General features: G+C 46.2%; 1 protein-coding gene across 1 annotated transcript in view; it reads right to left on the bottom strand.

The window, feature by feature from the left end:
• LOC149971298 (uncharacterized) overlaps positions 1-13930 on the bottom strand; it is a 63252-nt gene that overhangs the window by 34930 nt on the left and 14392 nt on the right. Inside the window, exons 2-3 of the mRNA XM_090223885.1 lie at positions 9573-9646; positions 8840-9011 (exon numbers count right to left, since the gene is read on the bottom strand). Of these exons, the coding sequence (XP_090080011.1) occupies positions 8840-8982 (143 nt within the window). The 5' untranslated portion in view covers positions 8983-9011; positions 9573-9646. The remainder of the gene's footprint in view (positions 1-8839; positions 9012-9572; positions 9647-13930) is intronic.

Here is a 13930-nt window from a genome sequence, read left to right as displayed (position 1 = left end):
ACTCCATCCCCAAGTGCCAATCTACAGTATAAAGAGTCCCACTCTACAATGGGTAAAGTAGAACATGGATACAGTCCAGAAAATTATAGCAATTCTGCTGTCTGTAAAGGCAATGGAACTCTGAATTGATCCATCAATAATGATACCAGGGAAATTTCACTGCAATTACCCTGAGAGTTAGCTGTTATTTGTGGACATAGAAAATATGCTACAGTGTGTACTGTGAGAGGTGTTTACGGGTTTCTAGGGCCATACAAACCAAGACACTCTAGTACAGATTGTTATTGCTGTGTACAATGGTCCTCTAAAAACACTCCACACCACTGCTTCTAACACCCTGCAATCACTAGCACTATCATCACCACTTGCAGACATGTGTTTTCCATCAATTTTACTGTACATTGGGAGGCTATTCAATTTCTGCTAGTTTCATAAAATGTGCCTGTATAGAGGGAAGCGTACAGACCATACACTGTAGAATGAATTTGTTTGTATGTGTCCCATTCCTCTCATTGATAATCACTGGTATAGTCATTGGTGATGTCCAGAACATACTGTATGGAACATGTAATAATACTGGATCAAATCCTTTGAGAACAGCAGTAAAATGAAGAAAATGCCAGATCATATCATTTGTTGAAAGACCAGTGTTTTTTCTCCCTGCCTAGTAGGTACTGTTTGTCCCCTTTAGTGAAGATGCTTGTGATTTTTTCATGATAATGGTCCATGTTCTTTTTCCTTGATGATAAGTAGCCAGCAGAGCTCTTAGTAATCAGCTCCTCAGCTAGAGTGTAAGATGCTATACTGTAGCGCTGACTTGCTACAAACCCATTACACTACAGTACACTAAGCTATGTTTGGGAAAGTTACATTCTATATTACATTTGATGAGAGCACTATCAAAAGATGTAAGGCATAGATTGAGCTGTTGCTGAAAAAAGAACGGGTAAATAATATATCATTATTGAACATGCCGTAAAAAATAAAAGCATTTAATTACATTAAGAGTGCCTTGGTCCTTCCTGTTTTTCATGGTAAATAATGTAATCTACAATAGTAGACTCAGGCCTAGCAGACTGTCATTTATATCATCTTGCTTGTAAAAAATAATTGCTCCCCTGGCAACTTGCAGGCCAGAGTGGATACTCCATTAAAACAGTGTTATTTACATTATATTACCTTAACTAGGAGATATTAAGAGGTCTGTCCACCATGTTCCCATCAAGAGGTCTGTCCACCATGTTCCATCAAGAGGTCTGTCCACCATGTTCCCATCAAGAGGTCTGTCCACCATGTTCCCATCAAGAGGTCTGTCCACCATGTTCCATCAAGAGGTCTGTCCACCATGTTCCATCAAGAGGTCTGTCCACCATGTTCCATCAAGAGGTCTTTCCACCATGTTCCATCAAGAGGTCTGTTTAAATAGCTGACAGGATTATTAAGATTTTACATTAAGTGTCATATGTACATTTTAAATGTATTTACAGTAACAGTCAAAAGTTTGGACACACCTACTCGTTAAAGGGTTTTTCTTTATTTTAACTATTTTCTACACTGTACAATAATAGTGAAGACATCAAAACTATGAAATAACACATATGAAATCATGTAGTAACCAAAAAAGTGTTAAACAAATCCAAATATATTTTATTTTATATTTTAGATTCTTCAAACTAGCCACCCTTTGCCTTGATGACAGCTTTGCACATTCTTGGCATTCTTTCATTCTTTCAATCAGCATCACCTGGAACGCTTTACCAACAGTATTGAAGTAGTTCACACATGCTGAGCACTTGTTGGCTGCTTTTCCTTCACTCTGCAGTTCAACTCATCCCAAACCATCGCAATTGGGTTTAGGTCGGGGATTGTGGCGGCCAGGTCATCGGATGCAGCACTCCATCACTCTCCTTCTGAGGAGATCATCCGTTCACAAAGACATGGCGATTGGAACCAAAAATCTCAGATTTGGACTCATCAGACAAAAGGACAGATTTCCACTTGTCTAATGTCCATTGCTCATGTTTTTTGGCCCAAGCAAGTCTCTTATTATTATTGGTGTTCTTTAGTAGTTGTTTCTATGCAGCAATTTGGCCACGAATGCCTGATTCACGCAGTCTCCTCTGAACAGTTGATGTTGAGATGTGTCTGTTACTTGAGCTCTGTGAAGAATTTATTTGGGTACCAAATTCTGAGGCTGGTAACTTTAATGAACTTATCCTCTGCAGCAGAGGTAACTCTGGGTCTTCCTTTCCTGTGGAGGTCCTCATGAGAGCCAGTTTCATCATAGCGCTTGATGGTTTTTGTGACTGCTCATCAAGAAACTTTCAAAGTTATTGACTTTTTTTCGGCTTGACTGACCTTCATGTCTTAAAGTAATGATGGACTGTCATTTCTCTTTGCTTATTTGAGCTGTTCTTGCCATAATATGGACTTGGTCTTTTTACCAAATAGGGCTTTCTTCTGTATACCACCCCTACATTGTCACAACACAACTGACTGGCTCAAACACATTAAGAAGGAAAGAAATTGCACAAATTAACTTCTAACAAGGCACACCTGTTAATTTAAATGCATTCCAGGTGACTACATCATGAATCTGGTTGAGAGAATGCCCTGACTGTGCAAAGCCTCTATCAAGGCAAAGGGTGGCTACTTTGAAGTATCTAAAATCTAAAATACATTTAGATTTGTTTAACACTTTTTTGGTTACTACATGATTCCATACAGTGTATGTGTTATTTCATAATTTTGATGTCTTCACTATTATTCTACAATGTAGAAAATAGCAAAAATAAAGAAAAACCCTTGAATGAGTAGGTGTGTCCAAACGTTTGACTGGTTCTGTACACAAAAAGGGAAATTATTTTAATACAAATGTGTCTTTCTAAAATACCTCCACCACCTTCTAGATGTCATGTTCTTAGGCTACCAATTAAAGATAATTCCATTTCCTCTGTGGCAAACAAAGCAGTACCATACAGCAGTAGATTGCCTAGATTGCCTATTGCTAGCTTGCAGTTTCTGGCATCATCATCTGGGCCTGTTTAGAGCAATGGGGGTAAATAGTGTATTTTTGAAAGTGCTTCAACAGTATTCATTTATTTACAGATATTTAGTGATCTAGAAACCTGTTGGTTTGACATGTGTCCTCTGTTGATCTAACACAGAGCTCACTTGACATGTGTCCTCTGTTGATCTAACACAGAGCTCACTTGACATGTGTTCTCTGTTGATCTAACACAGAGCTCACTTGACATGTGTTCTCTGTTGATCTAACACAGAGCTCACTTGACATGTGTTCTCTGTTGATCTAACACAGAGCTCACTTGACATGTGTTCTCTGTTGATCTAACACAGAGCTCACTTGACATGTGTCCTCTGTTGATCTAACAGGGCTGACTTAACATGTATTCTCTGCTAATCTAACACAGGGCTGACTTGAGACTGGAGGCAATTCAGGCTATGCTGTAAAAAATGCCTCATCTCGCATCTGCACTCTGTAACTCCCCTCTTTTCTCCTTCCCTTTCTCTCCATCCCTCGCACTCTTTCTCCCTCTCATCTTTCTCTCTATCTCTAAGACCGTGTCTTATACCCAGTAGAGATCATTTCTGCCACAATCCATCTCTTTCTAAATGAGGCCAACAGAGGAAGGGAATCAATGTGGGGGGTTATGCTGGTCACAGAAAACAGCTTTCATGCTGTCTTCTAGCTGTTACAGAGCAGTGCTGCGGTTATGCCAGAGACTCCAGTCCCCTTCCCATCCGCTCATAATAAACCACATCACCTGAATGAATTATATTAGTCATCTCTCCCAGCTACATCTACAGATAGAGGAGTGGATAGAGGGGAGAGAGGAAGAGATAGAGGGGAGAGAGGAGGAGAGAGAGGGGAGAGAGGAGGAGAGAGAGGAGAGGATAGAAGAGGGGAGAGAGGAAGAGATAGAGGAGGAGGGAAGAGGAGAGAGGATAGAGGAGGGTAGAGAGTAGAGGAGAGAGGAGATAGAGGATGAGAGAGAGGAGGAGGAGAGAGAGAGGAGAGATGAGAGAGAGCAGGGTAGAGAGGTGAGAGAGAGGAGGGGAGAGATGAGAGAGAGAGGGGGGGAGAGAGGAGGAGAGAGAGAGGAGGAGAGAGAAGGAGAGAGAGATGAGAGAGCAGGGGAGAGAGGAGGAGAGAGAGGGGAGAGAGGAGGAGAGAGAGGAGAGGATAGAAGAGGGGAGAGAGGAAGAGATAGAGGAGGAGAGAGGATAGAGGAGGGTAGAGAGTAGAGGAGATAGAGGAGGAGAGAGAGAGGAGAGAGAGAGGAGAGAGAGAGGAGAGAGAGAGGAGAGAGGAGAGAGAGCAGGGTAGAGAGGTGAGAGAGAGGAGGGGAGAGATGAGAGAGAGAGGAGGGGAGAGAGGAGGAGAGAGAGAGGAGGAGAGAGAGGAGGAGAGAGAGAGGAGGAGAGAGAAGGAGAGAGAGAGGAGAGAGCAGGGTAGAGAGGAGAGAGAGCAGGGTAGAGAGCAGGGTAGAGAGGAGGAGAGAGAGGAGAGAGAGCAGGGTAGAGAGGAGGAGAGAGAAGAGAGCAGGGTAGAGAGGAGAGAGAGAGGAGAGGAGAGAGGAGGAGAGAAAGAGGAGAGAGAGGAGAGAGCAGGGTGGAGAGGATAGAGGAGGGTAGAGAGTAGAGGAGAGAGGGGAGGGGAGAGAGGAGGAGAGAAAGAGGAGAGAGAGAGGAGAGAGAGCAGGGTAGAGAGGAGGAGAGATTAGAGAGAGAGGAGAGAGAACAGGGTAGAGAGGAGGAGAAAGAGGAGAGAGAGGATAGGGAGCAGGGTAGAGAGGAGGAGAGAGGAGAGAGAGCAGGGTAAAGAGGAGGAGAGAGAGGAGAGAGAGCAGGGTAGAGAGGCGAGAGAGAGTAGAGAGAGCAGGGGAGAGAGGAGGGGAGAGAGGAGGAGAGAGAGGAGGAGAGAGAGCATGGTAGAGAGGAGGAGAGGAGAGAGGAGGAGAGAAAGAGGAGAGAGAGAGGAGAGAGAGCAGGGTAGAGAGCAGGAGAGAGAGGAGATAGAAAGGAGAGAGAGAGGAGAGAGAGCAGGGTAGAGAGGAGGAGAGATTAGAGAGAGAGGAGAGAGAACAGGGTAGAGAGGAGGAGAAAGAGGAGAGAGAGGATAGGGAGCAGGGTAGAGAGGAGGAGAGAGGAGAGAGAGCAGGGTAGAGAGGAGGAGAGAGAGGAGAGAGAGCAGGGAAGAGAGGCGAGAGAGAGTAGAGAGAGCAGGGGAGAGAGGAGGGGAGAGAGGAGGAGAGAGAGAGGAGGGAGAGAGGAGGGAGAGGAGGTTAGAGAGTAGGAGAGAGAGGAGAGAGAGAGGAGAGAGAGAGGAGAGCGGAGAGAGATCAGGGTAGAGAGGGGGAGAGAGAGAGGAGAGAGAGAAGAGGAGAGAGAGGGGAGAGAGAGAGGAGGAGAGAGAGAGAGAAGGGTAGAGAGGAGGAGAGAGAGAGGAGAGAGAGCAGGGTAGAGAGGAGGAGAGAGAGAGTGGAGAGAGAGCAGGGTAGAGCGGAGGAGAGAGAGGAGGGGAGAGAGGAGGAGAGAGAGAGGAGAAAGAGAGGAGAGAGGAGAGAGAGCAGGGTAGAGAGGCGAGAGAGAGGAGGGGAGAGAGGAGAGAGAGAGAGGAGGAGAGAGAGAGGAGAAAGAGAGAAGGGTAGAGGGGAGGAGAGAAAGAGGAGAGAGAGAGGAGGAGAGAGAGGAGAGAGAGAGGAGAGAGAGAGCAGGGTAGAGAGGAGAGCGAGCAGGGTAGAGAGGAGGAGAGAGAGAGGAGAGAGAGAGAAGAGAGAGCAGGGTAGAGAGGAGGAGAGAGAGGAGAGGAGAGAGGAGGAGAGAAAGAGGAGAGAGGGAGGAGAGAGAGAGGGAGAGAGAGCAGGGTAGAGAGCAGGAGAGAGAGATGAGAGAGAGAGGAGGAGAGAGAGGGGAGAGAGAGAGGAGGAGAGAGAGAGAGGAGTAGAGAGGAGGTGAGAGAGGAGAGAGATAGGAGAGAGAGAGGAGAGAGAGCAGAGTAGAGAGGAGGAGAGAGGAGAGAGAGCAGGGTAGAGAGGAGGCGAGAGAGAGGAGAGAGACCAGGGTAGAGAGGAGGAGAGAGAGAGGAGAGAGAGAGGAGAGAGAGCAGGGTAGAGAGGAGGAGAGAGAGAGGAGAGAGAGAGGAGAGAGACCAGGGTAGAGAGGAGGAGAGAGAGAGGAGAGCGAGAGGAGAGAGGGCAGGGTAGAGAGGAGGGGAGAGAGGAGAGAGAGAGAGGAGAGAGAGAGCAGAGAGCAGGGTAGAGAGGAGGAGAGAGAGAGGAGAGAGACCAGGGTAGAGAGGAGGAGAGAGAGAGGAGAGAGAGAGGAGAGAGAGCAGGGTAGATAGGACGGTAACAAAGAGGCAGCAGCAGCACTGCGCCATCAGGGGACCTGTATCAGTCTAAGGCTCCTGGAACACATATGTCTGCACTAATTAAAGACCTTTCACTTTCATTACCTAGTCATACTGTATGAAGGCAGTAGAGGTAGAATATGGTGAGAAAGGGGGTGAGAGGGGAGAAGAATTGGAAGAGGAGGTTTGGAGGCAATGAGATGGCTTGAGTGTATAAGCCAAATGCAATTAAAAGTTAAGGCGAACCCTGTGTGTAAATGGTAGCATGCGTTACATTAGCGGGACCAGCCCTGCTCTCCCTGGATGCCCTTAGACACCGCCAGCATGCATAATATCAGGCCCTTTGTGCCAAATGCTGGGGGGCAGAGCCAAGACCACCCCTCCCGTAACATAGACCACAACCGTCCTCCTCTCAACCACAGCAAATGCCATACAGCAGCCCCAGTAGGAGCCTCCCTCTCTCCTCCTCCATCTCCTCCTCTTCAGTCAAACACTGCCTTCCCCTCTCTCTTCCCCCTCTCCTGTAATTTCGCCATCATCTCCTGAATCAGGAAGTGTGTGTTATTGTAATCAGGCACACATCTGCAGACGGAGACAAGAGCTAGGGATGGGAATGGGGCTGGGGGCTGGGGGCTGAGGCTACAGTCTTAGGAAAAAAGGTGCTTTCTTGAACCTTAAAGGGTTAATCACTTGTCCCTATAGAAAAACACTTTGAAGTACCATTTTTGGTTTGAGGTAGAACCCTTTTGGTTCCATGTAGAAACCTTTCTCCAGAGGGTTCTATATGGAACTCGAAAGAGATCTACCTGGAACCAAAAAGGGTTCTCCTATGGGAAGAGCTGAAGAACCCTTTTGGAACCCTTTTTTTCTAAGAGTGTAGGGCTGAGGGCTTGGGCTGGGGGAGAGGAGGTTTGTTACCCATGCAACCTGAGACCAAACAGCCAGGGCTGAGAGCCAGGGAAAGGTGGTGAAATCTCTCTGTCAATCACCCCAATGTATGCATGTCACTTAAATGACTTTCATTGTTTTAATTAAAGATAGGGAGCGGGAGGAAGGTGGAGGATGTGTGTGGGGGGATATTTTAGAAGAGCGTCTGAGCACAGCACAGGCAAGAGCGAAGGCCACTATGTCCATATTCATAGGCCCCCTCCTACGTGACCTTCCTCTGTTAACAAAGAATATTAAACACTAAATCAGAACTTGACATCATTGGCCACTTTAATAAATGGAACACTAGTCACTTTAAGAATGCCACCCTAAGAATGTTTACATATCTCACATTACTCATCTCATATGTATATACTGCATACTGTATCCTTCACTAACTATTCTTTACTCTCTATTGCATCTTAGCCATTCTGTCACTGCTCATCCATATATTTTATACTTACATATTCTCATCCCATTCCTTTAAAATATTGTGTGTGTTAGGTTTTGTTGTGGAATTGTTAGATATTAGGTTTTGTTGTGGAATTGTTAGATATTACCTGTTAGATACTGCTGCATTGTCAGATCTAGAAGCATATGCATTTCACTACACTCGCTATAACATCTGCTAACCATGTATATGTGACAAATAAAATTTGATTTGAACTAGACTAATGAACACATATTACCACACTGAGTAATTCATTGACAAACATCTTCCTTCATCAAATATTTATAGAAAAATGTTTCTGAGCTGGTCAAATTAAATGGGTCTGTTTGGACTGAGGTCCTTACACTACATAACTAGTAGGTATGTCCACACCTGTTCGTCATACATCACATTCCAAAATCATGGGCATTAATGGAGTTGGTCCCCCCCCTTTGCTGCTATAACAGCCTCCACTCTTCTGGGAAGGCTTTCCACGAGATGTTGGAACGTTGCTGCTGGGTCTTGATTCCATTCAGCCACAAGAGCATGAGTGAGGTCGAGCACTGATGTTGGGCGATTAGGCCTGGCTCACAGTTGGCCTTCCAATTCATCCCAAAGCGGTTCGATTGGGTTGAGGTCAAGGCTCTGTACAGGCCAGTCAAGTTCTTCCACACCGATCTCAACACTCGCACCTCTCCCTTAGGCTCAATGCCCACATTCGCCCAGCACGGGCGGAGCGCAGGCATAGGGCACACTGCACCCTCCCAGCACCCCGGAGACATAGCACGCAGAGCCGGTGCAGGATACCCTGGGCCGAAACGGCGTACTGGAGACCAAACACGTTGAGCCGGCACAATACGCCCTGGCTGGATGCCCACTCTCGCATGGCACTTGCGGGGGGCTGGCCTATAGCGCTCCGGGCTATGAGCCCATACTGGCGACACCGTGCGCTTGACCGCATAACACGGTGCCAGACCAGTACTACGCTGCTTCCGGTAAGCACGGGGAGTTGGCTCAGGTCTATCGCTTGACCCCGCCAATCTCCCCGTGTGCCCCTGCCCCCCCCCAAAAAATGTGGACTGCCTCTCGTGCCTGTTGCGCTGCCTTACCTCATATCGCCGCCGCTCAGCTTTAGCTGCCTCCAGTTCCTCCTGTGGACGGCGATACTCCCCAGCCTGTGCCCAGGGTCCCTTGCCGTCCAATATCTCCTCCCATGTCCATTTCTCCAGATAGCGCTGCTCCTCCTTACCATGCTGCTTGGTCCTTTTGTGGTAGGTAGTTCTGTAACGGCCGTTGGTGGAAGAAGGTGAGGACCAAGGTGCAGTGTGGTACGTGTTCATCTTTTTATTTGGAACTGAACACTGAATACAAAAAACAACAAAGAGAACAACCGAAACAGTTCTGTCTGGTGCAGACACACAAAAACAGAAAACAACTATCCACAAACACAGGTGGGAACAGGCTACCTAAGTATGGTTCTCAATCAGAGACAACGATAGACAGCCTTCTCTGATTGGGAACCATACCAGGCCAAACACATAGAATTACAACACACAGAACAAAACATAGACTGAAAAACATGGAATGTGCACCCCAACTCACACCCTGACCAAACCTAAATAGAGACATAAAAAAGGAACTAAGGTCAGAAAGTGACATGTGCGTTTGCTCGGCCATTGAAAGCCATTTCATGAAGCTCCCGATAAACAGTGATTATGTGACGTTGCTTCCAGTGGCAGTTTGGAAGTCGGTAGTGAATGTTAGAAACGAGGACAGATGATTTTTACGTGCTGCGTGGATCACCACTCAGTGGTCCCATATCTGTGAGCTTGTGTGGCTTACCACTTTGCAGCTGAGCCGTTGTTGCTCGTAGATGTTTCCACTTCACAATAATAGCACAGTTGACCGGGGAAGCTCTAATAGGAAGGAACACACAGGATGCGATTTTTACAATTAATTAATTCATTGATACAGTATGTCAAAGAAGTAGCCAGAAGTGTATTGCCTGAATCTAGTCTCAAGTATTGTAATCAGTCTGTGTAGTCATCGGTCTGTGTAGAGTCATCGGTCTGTGTAGAGTCATCGGTCTGTGTAGAGTCATCGGTCTGTGTAGAGTCATCGGTCTGTGTAGAGTCATCGGTCTGTGTAGAGTCATCGGTCTGTGTAGAGTCATCAGTCTGTGTAGAGTCATCGGTCTGTGTAGAGTCATCGGTCTGTGTAGAGTCATCGGTCTATGTAGAGTCATCGGTCTATGTAGAGTCATTGGTCTATGTAGAGTCATTGGTCTATGTAGAGTCATTGGTCTGTGTAGAGTCATTCTGCATGTGAAGTGTCTCTCGTTGCGCTGTCAGTCTCAGGGTGAGGAGAGATGGCTATTGGGCTCCCTCTGTTGGTTCACAACCCCCCCATCTGTTTCCTCTTGTCCACTGGCTGGCTGGCTATATATACTCAAGTGAAGGGGCTATGGCTTATGTCTCCATGATTTTATTATATGCCAAAACCATAAAAACAAATGAGTACAAAAAATTCCTTGCCCAAATCTAGGACACTATCATCGTGTTTCTACCAACGGCTGTCGATTAGCTTATTTTCACCTTTCCCTCGGGCAGGTGTACTCAATTCATTTACAACATCAGTTCACCTCAAATCATTCTGGTGACCTGGTGTGATTAGATGGGACCGATCCTATCAATTCACTAATCATGGTGCCAGTCCAACAGTCAATTCCCAAACACATTTCCCTGTGATGAATAATACATGGACCAAAAAAGCAGAACCCGAGCTCATCCATCAGCATCACAAATGAATAAATATATAAACAACCCGGTTCAGAAATAGCTTAGCCTTGAATTCCAGTTCAATCATTCACTATCCATTACTGAGTTAAAGCAACCCTTATGGTTATATTTCCTTCATTTATAGTAAATCGTGTGTGTGCTTAAAATACATTTATCAATTTGGCCAAGGTCAACAGCTAGCGTATTATTACTTACACAAATAGAATGTCCTCAGGCTAGATAATATGCACAAATGTGCTGGACAAAGAATGATGTGTTTCGCATCCTCACAGCACAATGAAGAGTGCCTTACCTTCTTACCCAGTCTATTGGTAGACACTTTATTTTCTCTAACTTAAAACAGTCCGTCCTCAAAGGAGACTTCAAAGTTAGTATTTTTTGCTTAAGCAGCAGGATCTCATGGAAGTTTCAAGGGGGTTAAAGTCCAAAGAAATAGCTCTGCTATCAACACTGCTTGAAACATATGTACGCTCAGTAGAGACCTATCCCAGAGGAGGAGGTCCTCACGTTCCCAGAAATCTACATCTTTTTTTATATAGTGTGTAAATAAACCAACCAAAAACATACCATCCTATCCTGTAGTTCTGTTAAGTCACCTATTTGTTCAAACTGTCGCTCTATAAGTATGGGATTACTACTATACCCTCAGGGCCAACAGGAAACAGCAAACAGACGTTTTCTGAACATGACACAAAATCTATAGCTTGGAGTTTCAAGTTTCAAGATTTTTTTGTCACGTGCACAAGTACAGTGAGATGCTTAACTTGCAATCCCTAACCAACAGTGCAGTATTCAATATCAAACAGTATACCTAATAGAAAAGTATATTTTTTTACATTTGAAAAAAAGAGTGGGTGATTGGATGGTATGACAGGGTTGGTAGTGGAGTCCTATGGCATGTTGCAGCAGCAACTCAGACAACAGGGTTGGTAGTGGAGTCCTATGGCATGTTGCAGAAGCACCTCAGATAACAGGGTTGGTAGTGGAGTCCTATGGCATGTTGCAGCAGCACCTCAGATAACAGGGTTGGTAGTGGAGTCCTAAGGCATGTTGCAGCAGCACCTCAGATAACAGGGTTGGTAGTGGAGTCCTATGGCATGTTGCAGCAGCACCTCAGATAACAGGGTTGGTAGTGGAGTCCTATAGCATGTTGCAGCAGCACCTCAGATAACAGGGTTGGTAGTGGAGTCCTATGGCATGTTGCAGCAGCACCGCAGATAACAGGGTTGGTAGTGGAGTCCTATGGCATGTTGAATGCAGAGTGGGTGAGTGGATGGGACAACAGGGTTGGTAGTGGAGTCCTATGGCATGTTGAATGCAGAATGGGAGAGTGGATGGTACAACAGGGTTGGAAGTGGATTCATGGGGCATGTTGAAGACAGAGTGGGTGAGTGGATGGGACAACAGGGTTGGGAGTGGAGTCCTGTGGCATGTTGAAGGCAGAGTGAGTGAGTGGATTGGACAACAGGGTTGGGAGTGGAGTCCTGTCACATGTTGAAGGCAGAGTGGGTGAGTGGATGGGACAACAGGGTTTGGAGTGGAGTCCTATGGCATGTTGCAGCAGCACCTCAGACAACAGGGTTGAAGGCAGAGTGGATGAGTAGATGGGACAACAGGGTTGGTAGTGGAGTCCTGTAGCATGTTGAAGGCACAGTGGATGAGTAGATGGGACAACAGGGTTGGTAGTGGAGTCCTGTAGCATGATGAAGGCAGAACTTCACATCATTCAGCAGCAGTGTCACAATCTAGTTTCTTCCCCTAATAAACAAGCAATGCCTCTGTGACTACATATCCAGTACATAACATGTACATATCCAGTACATATCTAGTACATAACACGTACATATCTAGTACATATCCAGTACATAACACGTACATATCCAGTACATATCCAGTACATCAAATCAAATCACATTTTATTTGTCACATACACATGGTTAGCAGATGTTAATGCGAGTGTAGCAAAATGCTTGTGCTTCTAGTTCCGACCATGCAGTAATATCTAACAAGTAATCTAACCTAACAATTTCACAACAACTACCTTATCCACACAAGTGTAAAGGAATGAATAAGAATATGTACATAAAAATATATGAATGAGTGATGGCCGAACGGCATAGGCAAGATGCAGTAGATGGTATAGAGTACAGTATATACACATGAGATGAGTAATGTAGGGTATGTAAACATTATATGAAGTGGCATTGTTTAAGTGGCTAGTGATAACATCCATTTTTCCATTATTAAAGTGACTGGAGTTGAGTCAGTATGTTGGCAGCAGCCACTCAATGTTAGTGATGGCTGTTTAACAGTCTGATGTCCTTGAAATAGAAGCTGTTTTTCAGTCTCTCGGTCCCTGCTTTGATGCACCTGTACTGACCTCGCCTTCTGGATGATAGCGGGGTGGACAGGCAGTGGCTCGGGTGGTTGTTTTTGGCCTTCCTGTGACGTCGGGTGGTGTAGGTGTCCTGGAAGGCAGGTAGTTTGCCCCCGGTGATGCATTGTGCAGATCTCACTACCTTCTGGAGAGCCTTACGGTTATGGGCGGAGCAGTTGCCGTACCAGGCGGTGATACAGCCCGACAGGATGCTCTCGATTGTGCATCTGTAAATGTTTGTGAGTGTTTTTGGTGACAAGCCAGATTTCTTCAGCCTCCTAAGGTTGAAGAGGCGCTGCTGCGCCTTCTTCACTACGCTCTCTGTGTGGGTGGACCATTTCAGTTTGTCCGTGATGTGTATGCCGTGGAACTTAAAACTTTCCACCATCTTCACTACTGTCCCATCAATGTGGATAGGAGGGTGCTCCATCTGCTGTTTCCTGAAGTCCACGATCCTCTCCTTCGTTTTGTTGACATTGAGTGTGAGGTTATTTTCCTGACACCACACTCCGAGGGCCCTCAGCTCCTCGCTGTAGGCCGCCTCGTCGTTGTTGGTAATCAAGCCTACCACTGTAGTGTCGTCTGCAAACTTGATGATTGAGTTGGAGCCGTGCATGGCCACGCAGTCGTGGGGGAACAGGGAGTACAGGAAAGGGCTGAGAATGTACCCTTGTGGGGCCCCAGTGTTGAGAATCAGCGAGGTGGAGATGTTGTTACCTACCCTCACCACCTGGGGGAGGCCCGTCAGGAAGTCTAGGACCCAGTTGCACAGGGCGGGGTCGAGACCCAGGGTCTCGAGCTTAATTACGAGTTTGGAGGGTAATGTGGTGTTAAATGCTGAGCTGTAATCGATGAACAGCATTCTTACATAGGTATTCCTCTTGTCCAGATGGGTTAGGGCAGTGTGCAGTGGGATTGCGATTGCGTCATCTGTGGACCTATTGGGGCGGTATGCAGATTGGAGTGGGTCTAGGGTGTCAGGTAGGGTGAATTTAGGGAGCCTTGTTTTCAGATTGTTTTCAGAT

The sequence above is a fragment of the Oncorhynchus mykiss genome, chromosome 27 (genome assembly GCF_057628025.1).
Source record: "Oncorhynchus mykiss isolate SJ-2025 chromosome 27, ASM5762802v1, whole genome shotgun sequence".
Classification (NCBI taxonomy): Eukaryota; Metazoa; Chordata; class Actinopteri; order Salmoniformes; family Salmonidae; genus Oncorhynchus; species Oncorhynchus mykiss.
Note: the sequence above shows the minus strand (reverse complement) of the source record. Positions and strands in the feature narration are given on the sequence as shown.